At 37.0% G+C, this 26,649-nt stretch overlaps 2 protein-coding genes across 2 annotated transcripts in view; both read right to left on the reverse strand.

Moving 5' to 3' along the window:
- Positions 1–2,898: 2,898 nt before the first annotated feature.
- Positions 2,899–4,941, reverse strand: LOC107677845 (sodium/myo-inositol cotransporter-like). The gene has a single exon (XM_016472893.1). It carries the CDS (start codon positions 4,939–4,941, stop codon positions 2,899–2,901), a length of 2,043 nt encoding a protein of 680 aa, XP_016328379.1.
- A 14,547-nt stretch (positions 4,942–19,488) lies between these two features.
- LOC107677843 (prostaglandin F2 receptor negative regulator-like) overlaps positions 19,489–26,649 on the reverse strand; it is a 35,228-nt gene continuing 28,067 nt past the window's right edge. The window contains exons 7-8 of the mRNA XM_016472891.1: positions 21,453–21,758; positions 19,489–20,523 (exon numbers count right to left, since the gene is read on the reverse strand). Of these exons, the coding sequence (XP_016328377.1) occupies positions 20,360–20,523; positions 21,453–21,758 (470 nt within the window). The 3' untranslated portion in view covers positions 19,489–20,359. The remainder of the gene's footprint in view (positions 20,524–21,452; positions 21,759–26,649) is intronic.

A 26,649-nucleotide genomic window follows, 5' to 3' on the forward strand; every position in this document is an offset into this window, starting at 1 on the left:
ACTTACCAACCCTAAATGCTTGAATGTGTGTTTATATGTGTATAAGTTGCTGTAACTTTAATGTTCACTAGTTAATTTCAAATGGCTGTGACCAATTGTTACTGTAAAATATTGTAAAAATTGTACAAAAAAGTAAAAGTACAAATATTCCACGCTCAATAACATGTCAACATGAGCTCAACAAAACATGAATAATTATATACTGAAAAAAAAAAGTTTAAAATTTAATGTGAACTAACAATGTATATCTCTTGAATTATTTTAGAGCCTCATGATGATTATACAGTAACAGGTATTTGATCAACAAGAACACACACACACACACACACACACACACAACTGCTTAAAACTAAATTTCAAGTCACAAAATTGCGGCTTTAATTATCAGAGAGTGGACTGTTTTGAAATGATGCTAAGCAACACATATACAATACCAAAAATATATTTTGTCTACAGATTTTGAAATCAGACGTATGTATGGCAGTATGGCAGTTTTCACAGTAAAATGTCAAACTATGCAAACATGTGTGATAACTTGAACAGGCCTAACAGGTTTACTGTGTACATCAGTAAATAAAACAAAATACTACACTTCAGACCCCATTTGTTCTCTCCTTCATATCAAATGTCACCTACTGTATAATTCCAAAACTAAAATCTGGAGACATTTGACACCTGGAAGAACTTAAAATATAGTGCTAGGATTTTTTTTTGGAGCTTTTCCCATAAAGTCCTCATCTCCAATAATAGTCAACAAATAAAGATGACTCTTTATCATTCTTCTGATGTTCTCTCACAACAATATCACATCCCCACCTAATCAAGAAGATGCCTTAAAGTTCTACACAGCCTTTGTAAAAAGCTTTTTAAGAGTAGTTATGTTAACAATGAGATATATGGAATGCATTTTTGTGATGGCTAATTAAAAGAGTAGTTTCTACACGCAAGTTCGCAATACTCACACTATTCTGATTTAAATATGAAATAAAGAAGTACATCCTTCTTACTTCGGGGAATTCAGAGTTGCCTGTAAACACACACACACATATTCACGCAGACTGACCTTGATACAGCCAAACCACAATTGACTTCTCAGCCAAAGTACTAACCCAAGTCAACTTGACTAGCAGACTGTCGCACAAGTGAACTTAATAAACCTAGCTCTGCAGACAGGGGAAACCTGTTGTAAAATCAACAAACCTATATAAATATAGAGCAAGAGAACTGTGTGGCATTTGATACCAAACTCTGTTGGCATGAAAATGTCATGTACTGTAAGGCCACTTACGGGAAGCAATTAAAAAAAAAAATAGCACAGACGAGAAATGGCAGTTCAAACCTGTAAGGAAATGATACGAATCGCCAAGATCCCTCACCGTCTCTGGTCATGCATGTGTGAAAACCTGCAGTTGTATCTGCTGCTGTTTCCAGTGGTTTTCATCCTTTGGTGCAATTGACCACATACAACCCACAAATCTACATAGGAGAGGTTCCAAAGAAAGAAAACCACAAAGACCTGAATACAGAAATACCCACCATCTTACTGCTAAAAACTAAAGAACGCAAGCCAAGTAAATACAAAAGCACGAGAGAGAGACACCAAAATGATTTTATTTCAGTCGCTATGCTAACATGGACTGGGAAAGTGTACATTTTCAGGTTGGAGAGTTAAATATTTGAATGTTTTATTATTTGGACAAGAGTTTTTAATTAGCCCACATAATTCCAGTGACCTTAAAGAATGACAAACACGCACTAATAAACAAACCCAAAAAAGTTCTATGGATTTTTTAATGGGGTCAGCGGTGGGTAGAGATGTTTTCAGTGGTGAGATAGACTCACACACACACACACACACACACCACACACCCAGTCAGTTCACAGACTGTTGAATTTAACCTACATTACTCTAATGGAGTTACAAATGCACAAAGCCAAAAAAATATAAGCAAATAAGCAAAACCTTTTCTAGGTTCTTTCTATCAACCGCATTTGTGAAAATTGTGGAAAAAAAAGAGACTCATCCCTTGTTCTCATTTTAATTTTTCAGTGAAAACTAAATTGAAACAAAAGCAAAAATCAAGGTTACACTAAGGCACTTATAATGGAAGTTAATATGGCCAACCTTTTGGAAAATTTAGGCAGAAACATGAAAATTCTTCTGTAAAGCTGTTTAAATAATTGTTTTTACCTAAAAAGGGTTGACAAGCTTTCTTTTTTTTGAATGTTAGCATGCACAGATACTGGTGGCTAAACTTTTGGCCCCATTCACTTCTATTGTTCTGTTAAATGGTCCAACATGACCAAGATTTTTCTAGAAAAGCAGGGACTTGACAGTAAGAAAAAAGTAGAAGTGGAAATTTATTTATGATTTATTTATGGTTGTGGTAATCAACATTAGGCCAATGCTGTCAGTTGATATTCCTTAAAGGAAATACCATGTGGTTAATGATTCGTGTGGTTTTGATATAATCAACACTAAATGTGGAGGTGACGTGTGACTTTACAAAAAAAATAAAAAATGCAATTCTTTAAAAATAAAAGTCATTAGAATTGACACATTTTGACTTATGAAGATGCTTCTTACTTTTAGATTTTGGCCTTTCACATGCAATTACATCAATTCTTTGATTGTTATGTCAGAGTATTAATTATATACAATGTGAACGTCTGAGATGTTATTGCACAGTATTGGCAGCGCAGTAATTCTTGGCATTACAATGTGAGTTGTACATTATGCAATACTTCAGTGCAAAACACTATTGAGAAATATAAGTTACAACCAGAATTGCACTTTAGATATATAGGTTTATATAGGTTTAAAATAATCTATAAGAATATCAATATAACATTTTTGCAATGTAAACTCAAATAGATCGATAGTTAAAATTATGAGCATTACAAAGAAAAGTATACAAACAAGAAAATTCCAAGTGCGCACACTAACAAGAGACCGAGATTGAGGATAATTTTGGTTTTTGGAGGTTCTTTGAGCATTTCAGTAACATTCCTGTCTTCATCTCCAAAAGGTGAATCTGGTTCCTCTAAACATTTATTATACCCACAAAACCACTCCAAACATTTCACACACCGTCCCTTATGTCCACCTACATGATCAATGCCCTGTTGTTTGTGGGTATGTTGAGACTCCAAGTGGCCATTTGGAAGTATTTCAGGCCCTGTTTGAATAACCTGAGATGATGGTTTGATTTCCACTTCATTCATTGTCTTCTCTTTTTTTGTTTCTACAGAAAGCTGAGGAAGTTTGCTGTTCTCGGTTTGATTCCTGTTGCGCAGTCCCCACAAAGTAGTTGTAGCAATCTGTTCCTTGCTCGGTGGATCTGTGCAAAGACTGACAACTACCGTCACGAGCCCCGAAACCCAAAACAACACAGCCGCCACATACATGAAATGAACATCCTTGATGAAAGCAGGGCGGTCATCAGTTGTGTCACAGTCCGGCTCTCTATAAACAAAGGCAAGAATGAGTCTTACGGCTCCTAGCAAGAAGCCCACAATTCCACCCCAGAATGCACCGGTCTCATTGCAACGTTTCCAAAGGACGCCAAGCAAGAACAGTGCAGCAATGGGTGGCGTAAGGTAATCCGACACCTCCTGAATGTAGAGGAACATCTGACCACCTTGCATCTCAACGACGAATGGGACCCAGGCTATGCTAATAGCCACTATGAGGACCACAAACATGCGTCCCACCACCATGAGCTCTTTGGAGGAAGCCTGGTGGCGTACCATCTTATAGATATCAAGGGTGAAGATAGTACTGGCACTGTTAAAGATTGAGTCCAAGTCGCTCATGAGAGCGGCGAGCATCATCGCCATCATCAAGCCTCGTAGACCTACAGGCATGATGTTCATGACGAGGCGAGGATAGGCGGTGTTAGTGCAACCGGCTTTGCTGTTGCAGACTTGCATGCAGTGCTCTGGACTGATGCAAGCAAGTTCATCAGCAAAGAGCACACGGGAGATCATCCCTGGAATCACAATGATAAACATTGGTAGGACTTTCAGGACGCCCGCCATCAGGGTTGACCCTTTTGCGTGGGCAATATTTCGAGCTGCCAGGACTCTCTGGACTATGACCTGATCAGCGCACCAGTACCAGATCGAAGCTGGAGTCTGGCCCAGAAGAAAAGCAGGCCACGGCAGGTCTTTGTCCAAAGGACCTCTTAAGATCTTAAACGAATCAGGCTTAGGATGCACATGGCAGGAATTGGAGTAGGTGATGTTATTCTCGAGCTCAATGGCAGTGACGTTGGGAGAGGCGTTCATGTACTTGGTGTGCAAACCCTCGAGACCTCCGACCTTAACTAAACTGATAGCCATCAGGCACAGTGCTCCCGATATAATGAGGAATGCCTGCAGAGTGTCCGTGTAGATAACCGCCACCAGGCCGCCAGTTATCGTGAGAAGGGCGGTCATGGTGATGAGCAGGATTATGGACACGTACAGGTTCCAGCCCAGAGATTCCTGAATAAAGAGCGCTCCGGAATATAGATCCACTGAGAGTTTGGTGAAAATGTAGAGGAGTAGAGTTAGGGACGCGAAGAAAAACTTCAGCCGCTTCCCGCCGAATCTTTTGGAGAGGTACTCCGGCATGGTGTACACACCTGAGTGGATGTAAACGGGTATGAAGACCCAGCCCAGGAGCTGCAGCAGTAGAATCGCATTGAACTCCCAAGCACCTACGGCAAACCCGCTTGCTGCACCTGAGCCAGCGAGGCCGATGAAGTGCTCGCTGCCGATGTTACTCACAAACAGCGATGCACCGACCATCATCCAGTTCATGGAACGACCAGCAAGGAAGTATCCGCTCACGGTACCTCGATTCGCCTTCCACATCGCAAAAAAGCCAACGGCCAGGACAAGAACGAAGTACATGGCAACAACAACGATATCTGCTGCTTCCATTGTTGTTGCCATTTTTTAATTGTTGGTGGAATGAGATATACAACTCGGTGGGCCACACATAGCAATGAATTCTGAAAGAGAGAAAATAAATAGACTTGAAAAAACACTAACCCCATTTAGATGTTGGCAAACATGGTACAGGCCAGGAAAAAAAAAGAGTACAACTTCTATTTATGTCGGATGTCTGCAGACAGTGTTACAATTTATGAAACACGGTCCTTTTCATTCGTCACTGTACTTTATTTTTCAGACTCTGTGAGCAGATTTTAATGACGGCTTTGGGAAAAAACAAAGACAGTGTTTAAAATTAAGCAATAATTTTCAATTTAAGTAAGATAACCTAACAATATTTGTTTGTGGCTAGTGGACCATGTTGATCGTTAATGTGATTAATTACACCTATTTTCTCTGCTAGAACTTTGGAGAACTGACTTCAAGCATCCACTAAAAATCACCAAAACCCCAGCTGATTCAAGACATTGAGCAAAAATGAAGAAAAGTGATGTGAGTGAAGAGAAAAGACTGATCCTGCCACATTTGAGACACACAAATACAGATATTTTAAGTGTGACTTCAGAGTCCAAATACTCATTGGGACCGCCACAGCAGGAAGTATTTTACTTTAACTGCATATAAAACTACTTTAAAACATTTATGTAAACCATGCATTATTATGCAAACAGTTTGATGAACTTAATAGGCCTAATTGACTGACTACATGGAATATTTATTAGTGCTTTTATACATTTTTTGTCATTTAGTTTAACTGCTAAATAAATAAATAAACAATCAAACAAATAAAAACAGCAATAATTATGTGAAAAATAAAATGGTGGCAATTATACCATCTAAACAATTACCTTACACGTACTGTATGTGTTTACACTTATAAATACACATTTGAAAGTTGTAATGTTTAGAAAAGTTAACATCAAAGTTAGTTGTTATCTACCCCACAGTCATCTTCATTTGGTACCATCGTTATGCAAAAGCACAAATGAACGTTAAACCAGTTATAGCCTACTTGATAAGAAAGTAATAAGCACCCAGCACAACAATAATAACAGCCTAATAAAATCACCCAATCACATGTAAATCTAGATTAGCTAAACTTTCAGACATCAGCTCGCGTCACAGGTCATGAACAGTTTTACAGAGATCTTGGTGATTTCTAAACCGTAAAAACTCAGCCATACTTACCGAAGTCTTTAAAAAGCAGAGATGCAATGCCCTTGAACCGGTGTATGAAGAGACCGTTAACGCCTCCAAACTCCCCACCCGCCCATGACGTCATCAAACCCGCTCCGCCCACCCGCGGCTTTTACCATGGTGCAGTGATGCTATCAGATGGACGTAGCGTGCTCCAGGGTACCTAACTACGAATGGTAAATGTCCCAAAACATGCTTGTATCATGGCATACCATTGCAAATTGCGATGCAAATCATATGCATTTATTATGATGACTTAAATGCCTTAATGCTTGTTTAAACAAAACTGTCTGGCGTTTTGTCAGAAATTAGGATTAGGCTACTGAATTTTATGCACTTTGTTTGAAAAAGGTACCATAGAAGATTTATTTTTCTAATTAATATAGCTTAGTGCATTGCTTAATTACGCAATAATAGCCTATATTATTGCGCCTAAGCAATGCAGGGGCAAATTGTAATTGGTTGCTGAGAACTAAATAGACAAACTCATATAGCCTAGATAAGAAGTGTTGTATGCTGTTTGAACAAGATCCAATATCAGTTTATTTGGATTTACAGCAGGTAGTCACTATACGGTATTTTAGTAAATAGCCTATTATAAATGACTGACTTCAGACTCAAAGTCAACAGCAACATGCAACCATTTTGATCTCTTCATTTCCACTTATCATTATATCAGCTTCTGTGCTAAGCATAAACCAGATAACCAGTAGAGATAAACTAACCCACGTGTGATCATACCACCTGAACAGGAGCATAGCACAAGTTTAAACTTTTCAAAAAAACACACTGGATTGGCCTATAACTGCGACTACAAATAATCGTCAGATGATGGCGACATCGACTTTCAATTCACAAGTGTCCAAGAAGACAACGAAAGAGCACAAATCCAGAAGCTTTGTAATAGAGTGATACTTAGTACATGACTAGATAAAGATCTTTTTGTATGTATACAGAGGCCAGGTGTGACTATGTAGGTCAAGGCTGAACCATAAACGCTCACAAAACTACAATACATCACTAAAGTGAACTCATAATCACAGTCTTTTTAGTGCTCTGGTGTGTAGTCTATCATAATCTAAACTAGCCTATTATACAATTATAAAATACGAAACAATGCAGTCTAGCTCTGTATGTTAACAAAAAGTACCCAAAAGTGTAGAGGACGTGCATGGTGCCATATCAAATTCTTTTTTCCCCCCACTTTATTTCTCGACATGTACCATGCTATGGTATTCAGTACATTTTTTAATGGTAGAAATGTCTAGCATGACACCTTTTGAATACAGTACCCCGCCTCCTTCCTTTCTAGATCGCAGTTTTGTGATTGACAGCGCTCTTTCAGTATGCACTAGGAGGTAGAAGTGCTCAAAGCTGACAGCAAAGCAGCTGATGGTTCAAACACCGTAGTGAACACCAAAGCAGCTGTCAGAGGATGTGTGAAAACCCTCTGGCTATATTTGCAATAGCATAATAACATGTTACTTATACTATTTTGGCCATTTAGAATTGTATTATGTGTCCAGTATGCAAAATTTCTCCAATGCAATGCACTTGGCTTGACCTTCCATTTGCAAAATGATCAGTAAATGGAAGGAATACGTTCTTTAATCACCATTCACTTTCATTTCAAAGACCAGCTCGGATATGCATTCAGTCAAACCTATTTGCATTTGTGTTTCAAAGAAGAAGAAGAAAAACCCATATAGATTGAAAAAAAAAAAGAAATAATGTAGACACAACATAAAACACAAAACCATGAACTACTATTTAGAGATGTTCTTTATCTTAAAGTGCCAGAATAGTTTTGCTACTGTTGTTAATGTAGTGACAATTCAGATCCGCCTTTGACCGCAGCTTCAGGCCCCAGCAGCCATTGAACACAAATAGAATGAAGAGAAAAATAGGTTACTCGAACCCTTGGGTTGTCTCAACACTGGCTTGAACTGATTCTGTGTCTGAGCTGAGAACATAAGTGACTGTGTAGTAGAGGACAACAGAAGATTCCTCCTCAATCTATGCACACTTTCTTGCTAGTGTGCCCCCCAACAACTTAATGAAATGTTATTAGTGGTGTTTAGAAAGTTAACCTCCCAACTGCAAACACACACACACGCGCACACACACACACACACACACACACACACACACAATCCCTTTTCCCCCATTTTCATTTTACCTCTTGTTTTCTAGACTAGCTGTCTAATAAACCTGGCATTATACTATGCATAGTCTATAGGACAAATTGCTTATGTTCCTCTATTGTGAGTCTGCTAAATGCATAAATATAAATGTAAATATGTAGGTCTCAAAAATTAATAACATTTGTGCTACAGCAAATGAACAATACCTCGAAAAATAACATTTCCATAAGGTGAGTTGCATTGCATTCAAGTATTTTCTATCAGTTCATGCAGTTCCTGGGATACAAACCCATGACCTTGGTGTTGCTAGCACCATGTAGACATACAGGAATGTGACAACATAAGAGCAACACCCAGAATACCCTTATAGCCACATAACAACACCCTGGCAACCAGCCGGAACACCATAGCAACCACCCAGAAACAGATTAGCAACCACATCACAGCCTGGCAAGCACTCTAAAAAACCCTAGAAACATTTTGGCAATCACACCCAGCAATGTGATAAAAACCACACAGTAAAACTAAAACCCTAGCCAATGCATTAGTAAATATACAGAATGCTCTAACAAACATAGTAACACACCGGCAACCATCGAGAACACTTCAGCAATACATTAGTGACCAAACACCCTAGTAACCACATAGCAACACCCTAGCAACCACCCAGGCACTTTAGAAACTACCAGCAACACATTACCAAACACACAGAACACCTAGCAACCACATAGCAACAGCCTGACAACCATCCAGAACATTTTAGCACCTAGCCAGCAACATATAGGCAACCACACCGGATCCTGTAGCAACTGCATAGCAACACAATAAATCACTCAGAACATAGGAACCTCATAGCAACACCCTGGCAACCATTCAAGCACTTTAGCAACTACCCAGCAATGCATTGTCAACAATACAGAACACCCTAACAACCCCCTGGCAACCATCTGGAATATTCTATCCAAAAACATATCGACAACCACACAGAGAATGCCCTATCAACTGCATAGCAACCCCCTGGCAACCATCCAGAACATACTAGTACCTATCCAGAAACACACAGGCTACCGCACAGAATGCCCTAGCAACTGCATGGCAACAATTATAACCTACTGCATAACAACACCCTAGTAGCCACACAGAATGCCCTAGCAACTGCATAGCAACCCCCTGGCATCCATATGAAACATTCTAAAACCAATCCAGAAACATACTGACAACCACAAAGAATGTCCTAGCAACTGCACAGCAATGATTATAAACTACTCAGAATATACTGCATTACAACACCCTGGTAACCATACAGTACAGAATGCCCTAGCAACTGCATGGCAACCCCCTGGCAACCATTTGAAACATTCTAGAACCAATCCAGAATCATACTGGCAAGCACACAGAATGCCCTAGCAACTGCATAGGAACGATTATAAACTTTTTAAAACATACTGCCCTAGAAACAGCATAGCAACCCCCGGACAACCATTTGGAACATTTTAGAACCAATCCAGAAACATACTGCCAACCACACAGAATGCCCTAGCAACTGCATAGCAACGATTATAAACTACTCAGAATATACTGCGTAACAACACCCTGGTAACCTCACAAAAAGTCCTAGCAACTGCATAACAGCGATTATAAACTACTCAGAACATACTGCATGACAACACCCTGGTAACCATACAGAATGCCCTAGTGTTACGTGTGTAGTTTAATTTGGTTTCTTTTCTTTATTGGATGATTTGTCTATTCTCTAATGATTTGTCCGCTCTCTAGGGGTCAGAAGTGTTTTTGTATTTGTTTTGTTTTGTGATTAGATTCCCTACACCTGTGGAATATTTAAGCGGGCCTATAAGACGTCTCTTTACCAGATTGATGTGGCGGCGTTCCCAGCGGCAGTCCAGTTGCGCTCTCCTTTGTTTTGTTTACCCGATTATTTTCTCTCCCCACTTTTATGTTAAGCCTTTACTTTAAATAAATTTCCCTATGAACCGAGCCTTTTGTGTTGTCCCTCATTATGTTATGGCTCTGGCCGTAACACCTAGTAACTGCATAACAACCCCCTGACAACCATTTGGCACATTTTAGAACCAATCCAGAAACATACTGCAAACCACATAGAATGCCCTAGCAACTGCATAGCAATGATTATAAACTACTCAGAATATACTGCATAACAACACCCTGGTAACTACATAGAATGCCCTAGCAACTGCATGGCAACCACCTGGGAACCATTTGGAACATTTTAGAACCAATCCATAAACATACTGCAAACCACATAGAATGCCCTAGCAACTGCATAGTAACGATTATAAACTACTCTGGACATACCGCATAACAACACCAAGGTAACCACACAGAATGCTGTAGCAACTGCATAGGGACCCCCTGACAACCAGCTTTTTTGGCAGCACTCACATTTTCTTTACTAGCTGGTTGATGAAATGGATTCATTCAGCTGCAAGGGCTGGAAACACAATGACTTTGATTCTTTGTAGGTCAATGACAGTCACTAGAGCTCGACAGGCTGAACATGTGAACACGGTCGCATAAAAGAGTGCTTCCTCCTCAGAGCCACACTGCACCGGTGAGCCATTACAGAGGCCAGCGTTTGCTTCATGTGGTGCAGACTGCAAAACTTCACACGTTACAATAATGAGGACATGCTATTTTAGTCACACAAGTGATGATGAAAGCACACAGTCTGCTTTGCGATGACACGAGTTTCTGCGCTAAACGTGCTGATAAGACGCGCCTCCAGGAGACACACCATGAACGCTAATGATCCAAGGGCAATGTTCATATTATATGACGAGAGGAGGACACTTTCGACACAGATGGAGCTCATCAGACTATTTTGGGAAACAAAAATACATAAGAAATGCTTTCAAAGCAGAGTGGAAGAGAAAAATGTATATGCATTGCATACATGATGCCAATGTGTGAAATCATCTCAGATTTTATTGCTCAGACATTGCTTTTTCAAGGCTCAGGTCATTTATCGGCAGTGTTATTTATGAATTATTTATATATGATTAAAGCATTTATTAATGTGATGACTTTGGTTTTATTTTTTAGCTTTATTTCAATTACCAAATAACAAATTTTTAATCGTTTTTGTTATTAATAACTAACGGTCTCAGTTATGTTGTTGTCTCAAACATTTCTTTTAAAATTAATAAAAATAGACCTAAATGAGTCACTAGTTGTCATACAGTAAAGAGTATAGAGCAATACAATGAATATGCATAGCTGCTGAGATCATTTGATGAGAAATATTTGAGTTCATACTGATGTCTTTTGATTACAGACTTTTATATTGACAATTCTGAGCACAGTTTGAGACCTTGTTGAGAAGCATGTGAGATTACTGGGGTCTTACATCAGTTTGCATTTAATTTTATTGCAGTCTATGAGAAACAACAGATATTAAAGAGATCTTGTTCTTTTTCTTTCCAATTAAATGATTCAGCAAAATGCAGTAAAGGTCAATTTTATTTAAAGTATGTGTGACTGTCAGTTTAGTCCACAAATAAATGCAGAGTTGATGCCTTTGATGTTTAAAGCTGGACTTTTTAACCATCAGTCACTTTAATCCTTAAATGAACAGCTTAGAAAATTATTGCTGACATTATTTGAAGCTACAGAGTAAAAGACATTGACACCGGCCCGAGACGGCACACTTAAATATGTCTGAACGTAAATGCATTAGAATATCAAAGCTAGTTTCATCAAATGCTGCACAAGTGTTTCTCTATTCTGAGATGGGTCATGAAAATGATTTGTATTAAAACATAAGGAGACATGTTTCAACAGATACTTCAGCATAGCTTTACAAGAAGCTTGAAAATGCTGTAGAAACCTAGTCTAAAAATCCAATTGGTTGTAACTCAAATGTTGACATCTCGGCTGGCCTTTAGAAAATAGTTTATGGCTTGATTTTATGTGTGGGCTGCCCTGTCTGTTTGGAAACAGTTTACAGTGCGCTGAGTGTTGGATATTGTCAGGAAGGATGTTTAGAGTGGTTTTGTAGACGTGCATGAAGTTCTCTGCAGAGGATCCTTCTGCTGTCTTGAATGGATCCCAAAACTCACTCATCTCGACTACACAATCTGTACGATATTTTGCTCATCTGTTATGAAAGTGTCAGTAGCTTATTATATTTAATTTGAATGAGGTGTAGGCTGTGCAATGTCTTATTTTAGACTGAAAGCTTATATGCTACTACTTCACTGTATGCATATTGTGTGCAGCACAGTGCATTTGCAGAAATATTCAGTAACCACAGCCCTCTGTGTGAAATACTGCAGCCCACAATGCAATGCATTGAATTTCCAAAGACGAATGAACTGGAATTGACATCACCTGCAATATTTTAACAAACTGGATTTTAATCAAATTTTTTGTACCTATCTGTCAAGATTCGCAAGATTAATCTCATAAGATTGGTACAGTATGCTTATATGCAGTTCAAAATTCATCCATCTTCTACTCATTAGCCTATTTGATCAGAAGGTCTTTTCACAATTTAAATAACAATGAAGAAGAAGAAACATAGGGTAAACCGAATCCTGGGTTATCTTGCTCATTCTTTACCCAGGGTTAACAGTTAACCATACATAAGCTGGTGTTTTGCACTGTACATGGACCCTACTACATTCCCGGGGTTATCAGAAGTGAAAGTCATCATAGTTGAGTAAATTTTTATTAGTGGAAACTACAACAAATATAATTTTCACATTCCCATTTGCTCCAATAGCAAGAGAAACAAACCTACAATAACGTTTCTTTACAAAAGAGGGGGGGAAAAACTGAGAGATTGAGTATATTGCTAGAAAGATGTCCAATCTGCCAACATTCCCTCAGCCATAGTATTTAAAACACTTGTGCAGCAGTGTAAACTAGTTGTATGTAATTTAATGGCAAGGTAATATAACAGTATAGTATTATGAATTTAGCCTACTTTTTTTTTATATAAAAAAAAAAACCTTTGCCAGATTTGCGATGTTAATAACTATGGAGATGCATCATTACAGTCTGTGAAAAGAGTTCACAGCTCTTATTAGCATGTTTGCGGTGTCCTTGCCATTGACCTGTTTACATAATAGATCTAGCATTGCGCATCCTCATATTGCATACTGCAGACTGTACTATAGAGTTTTTCCTAAATGGAGTTTCTGGTGAATTATAAAGGTAAAAAGCTGAAGCGACTGTTTATACAATGCGTGGTGTTTCCGTAAAGGTCCAAAGCATGCGATTGGCTGTCTGTCATAGTCTGGACTGGCCCATAACATTCTAATGGTGCATTCAAGTCATATCAAAAATATCGTAATTATGAGCTGAATGCACATAAACGCCGTGACAAATAAAAAAATGTGTCGTGACAGATTGCTGTTCAAGCGGCACGTGAACCGATCATCTCTTCCTCTTTAGTTATAACATGAAATAAACGTGACTGAACATCAGAAGTATTTCATAACCGCAGAAAGACGTCAGACAAGATTGCGGATTTAGCGTTATGATTGGTCAAGGGTCAGTTACATTTACAATCATTTAGCAGACGCTTTTATCCAAAGCGACTTACAAATGAGGACAAGTAGATAGAATAGAAAAAGAATAGAAAACGCTGGTGTTAGAGGGTCAATTTTTTTTTTTTTTTAATAAATATAAAGAAAACAAGTCAAAAGTATAGGCCTAGTAAAAGAATAGAGAATGCTAGTATTAGAGGGTCATTTTTTATAATAAATAAAAAGAAAACAAGTAGATAGAATTGAAAAAGAATAGAAAAGACAATTACGAGTGGGAAATGCTGAACTTTCTTTAAGCTCAGAGTTTCCGAGTTTGGGCGTTTGTGAGAAAACGTTGGATGGAATGGATGTATGTGTCTGTATAATAAATTTGTTGAAATTAATGAAATTATTTTTTGTCATTGATAACAAAGTATTGTTGTTATCAATATATGATAATGTATAATTACGGTAGATTATTTGATGATTTACTACACCATAAATTGAATAAAAACTAGTGCTGTCAAACGATTAATCGCGATTAATCGCATCCAAAATAAAAGTTTTTGTTTACATAATATATGTGTGTGTACTGTGTATATTTATTATGTATATTTAAATACAAACATACGCATGTATATATTTAAGAAAAATATGTTATGTTTATATATTAAATATATTTATGAATAATGTAAAATATAGTATAGTATATAGTAACCAAAAACTTTTATTTTGGATGCGATTAATTGTGATTAATCGTTTGACAGCACTAATAAAAACAAAAAGCAAGAACACGGTGAGCAGTGCTAACCCCACATCTAAATTATAAGCGTGAAAAGTTTCTTTATCCAGGGTTAAAAGCAGGTTTAGAACAACAATAACCAGGATTAAGCTTAATGTGAAAAGCCATGACAATTTTTTATATTTACATGCATTTTGATACTAAATTGTATGAAAAAAGTTGGTAACTGAATATCACTTGATGAATTAAACATGCATGTGGCATCAGCATAGCATGCTGTATTACTGAAATATTATATACTGTAAAAACAGTACATACTGTGTGCAGTATGCAATAAGCAGTAAGATATTGTGCAAATCATAAACTTTAAGGGTTAAAACAGCATTTTCAGTCTGGCATGGAAAGTGTCATATGGATCAGACCGACTGTGGAGAATCCTGAGCACATGAGCACAGCCCACGTCTGAGAAGCTGGCATCGCTGGTTCATGATGGATGGATTTGTGCCCTGAGCAGCAGACTGCCTTACAAGGAGAACTGGACCTGTTTGTACACAGGTACATCGATCCAACATTGTCAGTGTAAATTTATCTCAGTGATCTTGACGGTATTTTTCCACTGATATAAACTGTGCATGTGCCAGTCTCCATGTTAAGAACATGTCCAGGGGCCACATTCACAAAAAATAAAAAAATAAAAAATAAAAATCTGTAAGAAGTGCAATTCTTGAAAAAATAAAAATAAAAATAAATCTCTCAAATATTTTTATAAAAACATATAGATTTTTTTACTTAAGAAAACGACAAGCATTGGTGTTATCTGAAAAATTGCATATAATATTTTTGTCACTACTGGCTTCAACTGAGTTTAGCACTGAGTTTAGCATTATTTGATTTTTAAAATACTTTTTTTTTCTCAAAACTTTTAATTATTCTTAATTATTTTTAAATATCTTTGTTAAGAAGGGATAGTTCATCCAAAAATGAAAATTCTGTCATCATTTACTCACCCTGAAGTTTTTTTTGTTTTTTTTTTTGAATATTTTGAATAATGTTAATAACCAAACATATGACGGTAGCTATTAACTTCCACAGTATGCATGTTTGGTTTCCAACATTCTTTAAAATATATTCGTTTGTGTTTCATTTTTTTATGAACAATGGAAAGAAAAAGAACATTCTTGAAAAGTATTTTTAGGAATGCAAAAAAAATGTTCTGTGAATCCATCCCCAGGTCATATTTCACACTATTTCACATTTGCACATTATGCACAACACACACACACACACACACACACACACACAGACAGACAGACAGACAGATTTTTTTTAATCATTTGATATTTCATTCCAAAAATATAAAATGAAATCTATTTTATACATATGTGCATGTTGTGCAAATATGTTCATAAACATGCACAATATATGTTGGCACAGTGGCTGACAGGTTCAATGTAAATCTGTGCTCTCGCTCCGTTCCACTCCACAGTTTCTCACCCTGGTCAGTTTACATTGTTGCCATGACATTGACAAGACACCAAAGGATTCCTCTGTCTCTCTGAGCGCTTTAACATTTACACAGAGGAGCAGAGAGTGATGTTCACATAACACTCCTGCCCTTATTTTACCACTCGGCCCGGAGAGGTGCAGGACTTTACAGTGCACTGGAGGCCACACTGGAAAATGAAACAGCGTTTATGAGCTAATGACCTTATACCAGGAACCACCACACGCGTCCCAGGCCATTTACAAAGATCGAATGAAAACAGCCAAGACCAAATATTTGAGGTGACACTCTCACCTAGCAATACAATACTACAGTGTTTTTAAAAACGCCATGGCACATGATTATGATTATCATTCAGTACCACATAAAAGTACCATTACACTACAATTGCTGTACCAGTACAGTTTCTGTGATGCTTTGGAAGGAGAATATAAATGTTTCTGAATGAGCTTCAGGGTTGCCTCAAGAGTAGAACTGCAAATATAATAACACATATAAGCGAGAGTGAATTCGAGAAGAGCGACAGACTGCAGCTAAAAAAAGAAAAGAAGAGGAAAGTGGAACATGCTGCAACACACAGCCTACAAATTGCCCGTCACAAGTGACAAACGTCTTTCCAGTCCCACACAGCCAATCAGCAGCAATTACAGCAGAAGAGTTTCCCAGCGAGTGGAAAAAGATCAGAAACAAAACACAGAAAACATTTACTGTCATTTCCTTTGAGCGCCATGGAGGTATTTGACACATGCATAAAAATATATGGCGCTATCATATAGAATTCAGTCCAAATGACGTATTATTGAGGTTTTCACAATGATATGTCAACAGTTTCTATCATTTCTATTTCAAAAAATGCTGTTTTTTTGAAGTTTCTATTTTCTAATCCGGCAAAAGTATCAAGGTTTCTACAAAAATATTGGGCAGCACAACTGTTTTCAACATTGATAATAATCAGAAATGTTTCTTGAGCAGCAAATCAGTATATTAGAATGATTTCTGAAGATCATGTGACACTGAAGACTGGAGTAATGATGCTGAAAATTCAGCTTTCCATCACAGGAATAAATTACATTTTAACAGATATTCACATAGAAAACAGCTGTTTTAAATTGTAATAATATTTCACAATTTTACTGTTTTTCTGATAAATGCAGCCTTGGTGAGCAGAAGAGACTTATTTAAAAAAAACCTAATATAGAGATGCATGAAACAAAAACAATTTAATATGTACATACGCAAGATGAAGCAAATGATATTATAACATTTTAAATTTATTAATATTATTTATAATTTATTTATTTTTAAAAACAAAAGCACTGGACCATGACATCACATCCTGTTGCCTATATTCCTTCTAAAATATTTCTGTAATAATTTGGCATGCTTATTATCTAGTGTAACCACTCTTTAATCAGTTGAACCACATAACTCAATTTTTCACTCAACAACCCAGTCAATAACACAATCTTACACCAATCATAATTCAGTACGCAAATTAAAAAAATAACAAAGACCAACTGCTATTCAGTTTGACATCAACACAGTCATTTTCAATGGTGAACAATGTCAAAACAACAGTTTCAAACTTCAATCTTAATTTTCTTACAAAGTATAAACTTTACAAAACCCAAATACAGAAGCACTCTCAAGACTGAAAAGATCTAGACAATAAAGTTTAAATGGTCTGAATTAATGGCAGTTTAACACTGAGAAAAAGAGGTTGAAAACAAATCCACACCAGAATGTTTGCTGAGCACAAACACTGTGAATATCCACCATCTTCCTTTTTTTTTTTGTGCCAGCATTGTTAGCCGATAGCTTCAGGAGGGGAGACAAAGACCCTCAGACGCAGACAAAGCGGAAAAAGTTCGGCCGATGCCCTTGAGGCGTCACAGAAGAGGAAAGTGGTTGTTCTGGGGGTCTCTTGGCCCTAATGCACAGCATTGAGTTTCAGCTCTACTTGTTCCGTGATGCGGCGGTGCAGGTGCAGAACAGAGGGCTGAACTGTTAGCGGAGCTTCAAGACCAGGCCCAAGGCACAGATTCAACCTAAGCAAACCCTGACCTCCGTGTGATTCAGACTAACCCGAGTCGATATTTCACCAGCTTGAGGGGCGGCCACACTAGACACCTAGCTTTCATTCATACTCATGTGATCGCGGGTGAAACAGCAATATGAGTGAAACATACTGCTGACCCTAAACTGCAACTTCCCATTTAACTTTCTAAAGTGTCAAATTAAGTGAAAAATACAAGTCTAAAAACGCTTATAATAACTGAATCTGGTAACATGGTGGAGGCTGCGCCTGTGCCCTCACTGAAGCCTCATTCACTCCAGCAGCGATCATTTTCGCTGCTGGACACTACTAAACTGTGTTTAGTATTGTCAGTTTAGTCACACTAAACTGAATTATACATGCAGACACTCATATGAGGAATTTTAATCAGCAAATTAGTCATTTAGAAAACAAATTTTATTTTTGAACATGAAAAGTTAGTTGCTATGATGTTTCTATGCAGTTGCTAAGGTGATCTGGTTGGTTGTTACACAAAGGTTAAAGTGGTTTCTGAGCTGTTGCTAGGATGCTTTTTGTGTTTGTGATTTAGGTAGTTGCTAGGGCATTTCTATGCAGGATGCTCTAGATCTTTGTTACAGTGGATTGTTGTAGGTAGGTGCTAGAGTGTTTCTATGCAGTTGCTAACTTGCCACAGTGTTTTGGATGGTTGCTAAGATGTTCAAAGTGGTTTCTAGGCTGTTTCTATGATGCTCTTGGTGTTTGTTAGTATTTTAGGTAGTTGCCAGGGCGTTTGTATGCAGTTGCTAGGATGCTCTTGCCTCTTGGTCTTTGCTATAGTAGATCGTTGTAGGTAGTTGCTAGGGCATTTCTATGCAATTGTTCGGATGTTCTTGGTCTTTGTTACAGCAGATTGTTTTAGGTAGTTGCTTGGGCATTTCTATGCAGTTGCTAGGATGCTCTTGGTGTTTGTGTTTATGTGGTTGCTAGGGCGTTTCTATGCAATTGTTAGGATGCTCTTGGTCTTTGCTATAGCAGATTGTTTTAGGTAGTTGCTTGGGTGTTTCTATACAGTTGGCAGGATTTTCCTGGTTCCTAGAATGCTGTAGTTGCGGGGGTGTTTCTATGCAAAGTGGTTTCTAGGCTGTTGCTAAGATGTTCTTGGTATTTGCTGCAGCAGACTGTGGTAGTTGCTATGCAGTTGCTTTGGTGTTTTGGGTGGTTGCTATGATGTTAAGGGTGATATAGGTAGTTTCTATGCAGTTGCTAGGATGTTCTAGATCTTTGTCACAGTAGATTGTTGTAGGTAGTTGCTAGGGCGTTTCTATGCAGTTGCTAGGATGCTCTTGATGTTTGCGTTTTAGGTAGTTGCTAGGGCGTTTCTATTCACTCCCCCCACCACGGACCTAAGACTCAAACCCTCAACCTTCGGGTTACAAGTCTGACTCCCTAACCATTGGTGCACGACTGCCCCAATCTTGCTAGATAGTTGTAACATTTTTAAAGTTATTGCTACAGAATTGCTGATCAATTCCTAGGATGTTTCTAAACAGTTGTTAAGGAGTTCTGGAAGGTTGTTCTGGGGTATTACTAGGGTGTTGCTAGCTAGCTAAACAGACGTGGAATGTGGAAACAGAAGAAGATGATATATTTTAATATTAGAAATTAATTATTTAAAAAATACTACTTCAAAAATCATATATTCAAATCTAGTGTGACCGCCCATCGCATTACAGTCAACCAGTTGATAATGGTTGACTAGTTAGCTTTTAGAGTGATGGGTTGGTGAGAGCTGGTAAACTCTGGATGGGTTGGAGAACAAAACTGAACGGTACATACATTACAACACAGAATCGCAGATAAAACGCCATCTTTCACAAAGTGACATGGGTTCAGCTCCTCCCGTGTCTTGCAAAAAGAGAGTAGCACCACACTCAGAAGAATCATGGTAGAAACGAGTGTCTTTAAACCCTGATCTGGAAGCAGACGATCTCTTTGGAGCTTGATGTAGAGTAATATAATCCTTCAATCTGTCAAATCCTGCTCGGATCTTGTCAGGTATCTCTTCTTGTTTCAATGACGAAACGTGCATAAATCCAACAAAGCGTGCACCCAGCTGATATAAGAATGTGGTTAGTGCAATTTTTGAGTAGTTCGCCCTGGTCGTTGACTCTGATTCAGTAGTTTTTTCCTCTGAGATTGTAGTTTCTCCTTCCAGGTGGTGCATAACATCACGGGACGCGTCCCAGCGTTCATCAGTTGTCACCACGCCGTCCAGTTCGGCAGGGGACAACTGTACTGTCTTTGTCAATCCATCTCCAGCTCCATGAGTTTGTTGCGAGAGCGTGGAGTAGGTGTGGTGGTTTTACAGCAGCAGTGAGCACAGACCAGGCCCAGGACGAGAGAAACGACGCCTACAGTCACCGAAGCACAGACGCCGTACAGCAAAGGCAGCTTCATTGAGTCCCACACTGAAAGGGAACAAAAATATACACACTTACACAAAAAGTTTGTGTATATTCACAAAAGAATGATTAAAAAATTATGGTATAAACTGTTTTTTAAGGTTTTAACAGAATTAATATAAACAATTATACAAATACCTAATAAAGAAATAAAAATGTAAATGCATAAAGGCATAAATAAACACATTAAGTAAATGCATGAATAAGTAAATGCATAAATAATAAGTACTGCATTACTAAATAAATGTATATATAGTAAATGCATAAATACATGCATAAATAAATGCATAAACAAATGCATAAATAAATGCATTAAGTAAATTCACAAATATATAAATAATAAATTCACTAATAAAAAATATATATAATAAAGCATAAATAAATAAATAAATAAATAAATGAATAAAATAAATGAACAAATAAAGAAATGAATAATAAATAAATAAATATTTTGTATATTGATAGATAGGACATTTTCTGTGAAAAATTACTTAATTTTCAGTCTTCTATCTTATGACTTGGAAAAAGTCACATAGATTGAAATTACGACTTATGTTGTTTTTTGGTCTTTTTGGAGCTTGACAGATTCACTATGCATTACTGGTGTATGGAAGAGAACTCCTTGAACACTTTTTCTCCTATTTATCGTCTATGGAAAAAAGAAAATCATACAGGTTTTAAAAAAAGATTTCCTAAAAGATGACAACTACAAATTTTGCTAGACTATTCCTCTACCAAGCAAATGCACAAGATTTCTTAATATTACACATGCATGCTCCAGCACGCATTGAGAAGTTTTGGATGAACGCAATTTTGACGTGGGAACGAGTGTCAAATGCTGGCAGCCTCCCATTAACGTATAAAAGCTTGTGAAACTTGCATGACTTGGTTTGAGGGTTACATTAAGCAATTCTGTGCACTTCTTTATTACTCACATGCAAACTTCACATTAAGGAAGACTCTCTGTGAGGAGACCTCCGGCGCTTTGCTCCAGACCCCGGTGGCGGTCGAGTGGATCCAGGGTGTTGCGGTGCAGTAATAGTCACCCGCGTCGCTGTCCTGTGTGCTGTGGACGTTCAGGGCGAATTTTCTGGGTCCCAGGCGCTCCAGGCTGCAGTCGCTGCTGTCGTTGCGAGGAGCCTTGTGCACAACACCCCAGCGGTCCATACTGGCTAGCAGGGACGGGCTGTTTGAGCCCCTCAGACGACTCAGAAACCACTTCATCTCGTACGCTACATCATCTGATGGGGAAGAGATCACAAAATTATGATTAATATGCACTGCAAATAAAAGCAGTAAATCAAAAATAAATAAATGTATAAATCATGCATTTAATAAACTCCTTTAAAAAATGCATGAATACGTAATTTAATGCATAAATTTAAAAATGTTTAAATGTGTAAATAAATGCATAAATAATGCATTTAATGAACTCTAATAAATTCATAGATAAATAAATGAGTAAACAAATGTGTAAATAAAACAGAAATAAATGCATCAATAAAAGCGTAAGTAAATGCATAAATAAATGTATACATATGCATAAATGCGTAAAAAAATGCATGCATAAACCCATATATACTGTAAATATATAAATGTGTAAAGTGCATTAATAAATAAATGTGTAAATAAATGCATAAATAAACAAACGCATAAATAAAGCAAGTTTAACTTGCACTACTCTGTGTACAGGGAGTAGTGAACACTGCTTAGGGACCCTGTGACTTTAGTTATATTTTTCCCCTCTCAGTATAATACAATAACATTGTGTCATAAGAAGATATTAAGTTTCTAATCTACCTCCATGTGGAGCATAAAAAGCACAGAAAAATGACTCTAGATTCAAAAAAATATTACCAATGAGGACATATTTTTAGGACTGCAAATCTTCAAAAATCCCTTTCCTTTAAGATGCATTTATTTAAGGATCCTCTACCACTTTTTTTTTCTAGCATAGCTTATTATTATGAAGGTCGTGCCAAGATCTCATCAAATTGCAAATCTTTCAGCTCCATTTCTTGCAGAAGTCTTTTTCCCTCACTAACACACACTGGTTCAAAGAACTAAAGATCAATTAGAAGATGTGGCATGTCCTATAAAAATAACGCTTTCTGTTTCCCATCGCTGGAACGGCAATGGAATGCACATCTATGCGCAGAGAAAGAGTGAAAGAGACGACTATAAAGCCACGATGGTCCCAAACTAGCAATTAGACTGACTATACGACGGCCCACTGCTGTCAAACCCACGCGCTGACTCAAAGACCTCTCCCCATTACACAGACTGACACAGTGAATGTGGGGAAGAGGAGGAAGAAAAACCAACCAAAACATTGCAGGACATTAGCCTTGATGAAATTGTTATCGCTCTTTCATAGTTCAAGAAATCATGACGCATTCCTAAGAATGCTGTAAACCCTAAAACCAATGTAAAAATTATGATTTAAACTGATTTACAGCTAATATCATACATAAGTTTTAATAGAAGAATCAATGCAAATGCATTATTAGATAAATGCACAAATGCATGAAAAAACGCACAAATAAATAATTAAACTGGTTTAATTTTACATCGTTGCCATGACACATTGCCAAGAATGCTGTAAACCCTAAAAACACTGTAAAATTATGATTTAAACTGATTTACAGCTAATATCATACACAAGTTTTAATAGAAGAATTAATGCAAATGCAAATAAATAAACAAATAAATATAGATAAAATATAAATAATTAAAGAATTCCATGTATGCTTCTTTCAACAATCAACTTCTCAGCTATTTCTCCTAACATATTCCTTCAGAGAAATAATGAAAATCAGACATAACTTAGTCAATAATGGACAAAGTAAGAATACAGAGCTTATAAACTGAATGTGAGCACACTGAGGAGATGTATGTGACATTACTGGAGTCTTTTGTTCCGGAGAAACATCAGAGAAGCAGGAGACTCTCCATTTAATCTCAGTGCTGTATGAGAAACAGCGGCATTACTTCAGACCTCACTGGTGATTTTTCAATCCGGTGGGGAAGATATAAAGAGAACTAAAGTGCACTGACCTGGAGCGCAATAGATCTGAGTCATATTCGATATCCTGCTAATTACAGTTATTCTGTGGAGTCGTCAGAGGATTGTGGGTAATGTGGTTAATTATAAGCCCAGCGCTCATGTTTGACCAGAATGCTATTGTGCAAAAAGAAATCCTTGGACGCCAAACAGTCTCATTTATAGCGATGACCATTTTGCATGTTCAAGTGATTTTATTTTTTTGTGAAAATAATAAATCCGATCTCGCATCTAATCAGTGGACGATAATGGTAATGGTAAAACGGTAATGGCAGCGCTTTATCTTCATGACGTATCGAGTCGTTTGAGATAGCGAGACACTCTCAAGCAGAAATGCGAAGGCTCCATTATTCCTCCCACGATCGCCTCGATCCCGTGTCCATCCTGAGCTAATGTGTGTGGAGCTTGACTTACAGTAATGAGGAAGGGTCAGCGGCAGGAGCGGAGCAGGCCTCGTGAGATACGAGCTGACGGACACGCACACATCTGGCCCGAGGGACTTATGAATAGCGCAATGGCATTCAATTTAATGTGCTTAACCCCAATGATCAGCGCAAGGGTCACAGATTTTCGTAGATCCTTTAAACACACATGTCAGTCCTCCGAATGTAAAGGCCTATTCTAACTAATTTCCGCTGTGACACAATTTTGAAGTCAAGTCAAGTCTGCTTTATTGTCAATTCTTCCACATGTACAGCACATACACAGAGAATTGAAATTGCGTTACTCTCAGACCCTTGGTGCATACAGATAACACTAACAGTAGAACATAAATACAGATAGATACAGAAGTCAACGCGAAATTAAAATTTTCATTATTCAGTTTGTCTTCGTAATCTTTAGCAAATTAAATAACTGTGACCACCTCAGGATGTTTTTTTTTTTTTTTTCAGCTGAGGAGAAACAAAACTCACTGACAAATTAGAAAAATGTAATTTTTTGTAATGAAATAATATTATTATTAATAATAATAAATATATAATATTTAGAAATATATAAAAATGTATATATAAAATATATCAAAATATATCAAATAAATGTATAACAGCAAATTATATATGTATGTGTGTACTGAATTTCAGAATTAATTTTTATTATAAATTAAATTATATTATTTTATTATTATATATTACAATTTTTATTATAAAAGATTATATTAAAAATATTAAAAACAAAATATATTAATGTAAAATATTTAAACGAATATTTTAAATATAAATATTAGAAAATGTATGCAAATTTCATACATATTTTCAGTTATTTATATAGCGCTTTTTACAATGCAGATTGTGTCAAAGCAGCTTTACAGTATTAAAAAAGGGAAATAGTGTGTCGAAACAAACATATGTTTGTCTAAAGCATACAACATAAAATATATACAATTAAATGGAATTACACAACAAAAATATATAAATAAAAAAAAAAAAAAAAATGTAATATAAATGTATACGTTTTTAAATTTTTTTTATAATTTTTAAATTACATTTTGTTACTATAAAAATAATTACAATTTGAGAAAAAAAAACCCTACTGATTTTCATAATTTCACCTTCTTTTTTCTTAATACTTGAAGCCTGATCATCATGCCCTCCAGCATGATTTGAGATCTTCCAAAGAGCATCTCGAGCTTCAACAGAAGTACGAAAATCTGACCGACTGTAAAAGTGTCACATGACCAATAGAGAACTTTCCAAGTTTTGCATCTTATATTTTCAGTGTGCTGTCAGACATTTAAACCATATATCATGAAGATGTCTGGAGGAAGAACTAAAGGCACATCAAGGTGATACAGATGCAGAAGCTTGACTCAAACCTGCTCTTTTCTGGGACAACAGACATGCAGAGCCTTACATAAAAGACAAAAGATGGTTATGAAGCCGTGCAGCCGAGGGGAAGTGCATGCTGTTCATCCCCTGAGATTACAGTGTTACTGATGTGGCAAGACTTTGGCCTTAGGAGGAAATAAAGCAGCGGAGAATGAGATCTATTAGAGGAATGATAGATTACAACGAGTTAAAGCATCCTTACAGATAAAACAACACGTCTCCAGGAAAAGCTGACACAATCTGATCTAATACTGTAATACACACAAACTCACAACTAATCACATACAGAGTTAGAAACACGCGCATGGAAAAGAGATCTCATTCAGTCCTTATGAGTGTTGTTTTTGTTAACTAATAAAAAAAATGCTAATTGAAATAAAATAAAATACAAATTAAATGAAAAAAAATAATCTTGCAAGATTAAAAACTTGAGATAAAATGTCAGAATTGAAAGTGAAAGTGAGAAATTTTGGAAAATGTGAGATAATTGCTTGAAAGAATTGCTTGAAAAATGTCAGATTGCAAAGGAAAACAATTGCAAGGGAAAAAAGTCTGAATTATGAGATATAAATTCAGAATTGTTAGAAAAAAGTCAAAATTGTGAAATAAAAATGTCAGAATTACATGAAAAAGGTCAGAATTACAACATAAAAACTCTGAATAAAAACTAAGAATTCAAGGGAAAAAAAGTCAGAACTGCATGAAAAGTCATTGATTGTGAGATTATATTATAGTTTTTATTCTATGCAGAAATAAGCATTAATTGTTCCGTTTCTGGTTTATGCACAAAGAATGCATGTGATATTAATCAAAACTAGGTAACTTAAAATGGAGCTGGATATATTTTGAAAGGATCTTATGAAGAGACTTAAACTAAGACTCATAAATAAGAGGTTATGCAGAAGTATAAACACACCTGAGGCGAAGTGCTGAAATAAATGGCTTGTGTGTGTGTGCATGTTACCTTGTGCGGTTCTCAAACAGTTTTAACCAGACAACAAACTCTTTGAACTGCGTCTACATTATAAATGATAACACATGACGTCTTGATCTTGAGGCAGCGTAACATGTTGCTGCACGCTGAAAAACACACACAGCGTGACCCAGTTTCACATGACATCAGTTTATGAAGTCTTTTCCCAACATTAAACATTCATTTCCATGTTTGTGCTGCAATAAAGGCAAGCGCAGACACGTCTAACGTCCTCCTAAAGACTGGTTTATTGCCTCATTCTGACCAAC

This window comes from Sinocyclocheilus anshuiensis, unplaced genomic scaffold (genome assembly GCF_001515605.1).
Source record: "Sinocyclocheilus anshuiensis isolate Anshui unplaced genomic scaffold, SAMN03320099.WGS_v1.1 scaffold432, whole genome shotgun sequence".
NCBI classification, from domain to species: domain Eukaryota; kingdom Metazoa; phylum Chordata; class Actinopteri; order Cypriniformes; family Cyprinidae; genus Sinocyclocheilus; species Sinocyclocheilus anshuiensis.

Coding starts and splice junctions, on each gene's coding strand:
- LOC107677845 (XM_016472893.1), bottom strand. CDS start 4,941: ATGGCAACAACAATGGAAGCAGCAGATATCGTTGTTGTTGCCATGTAC.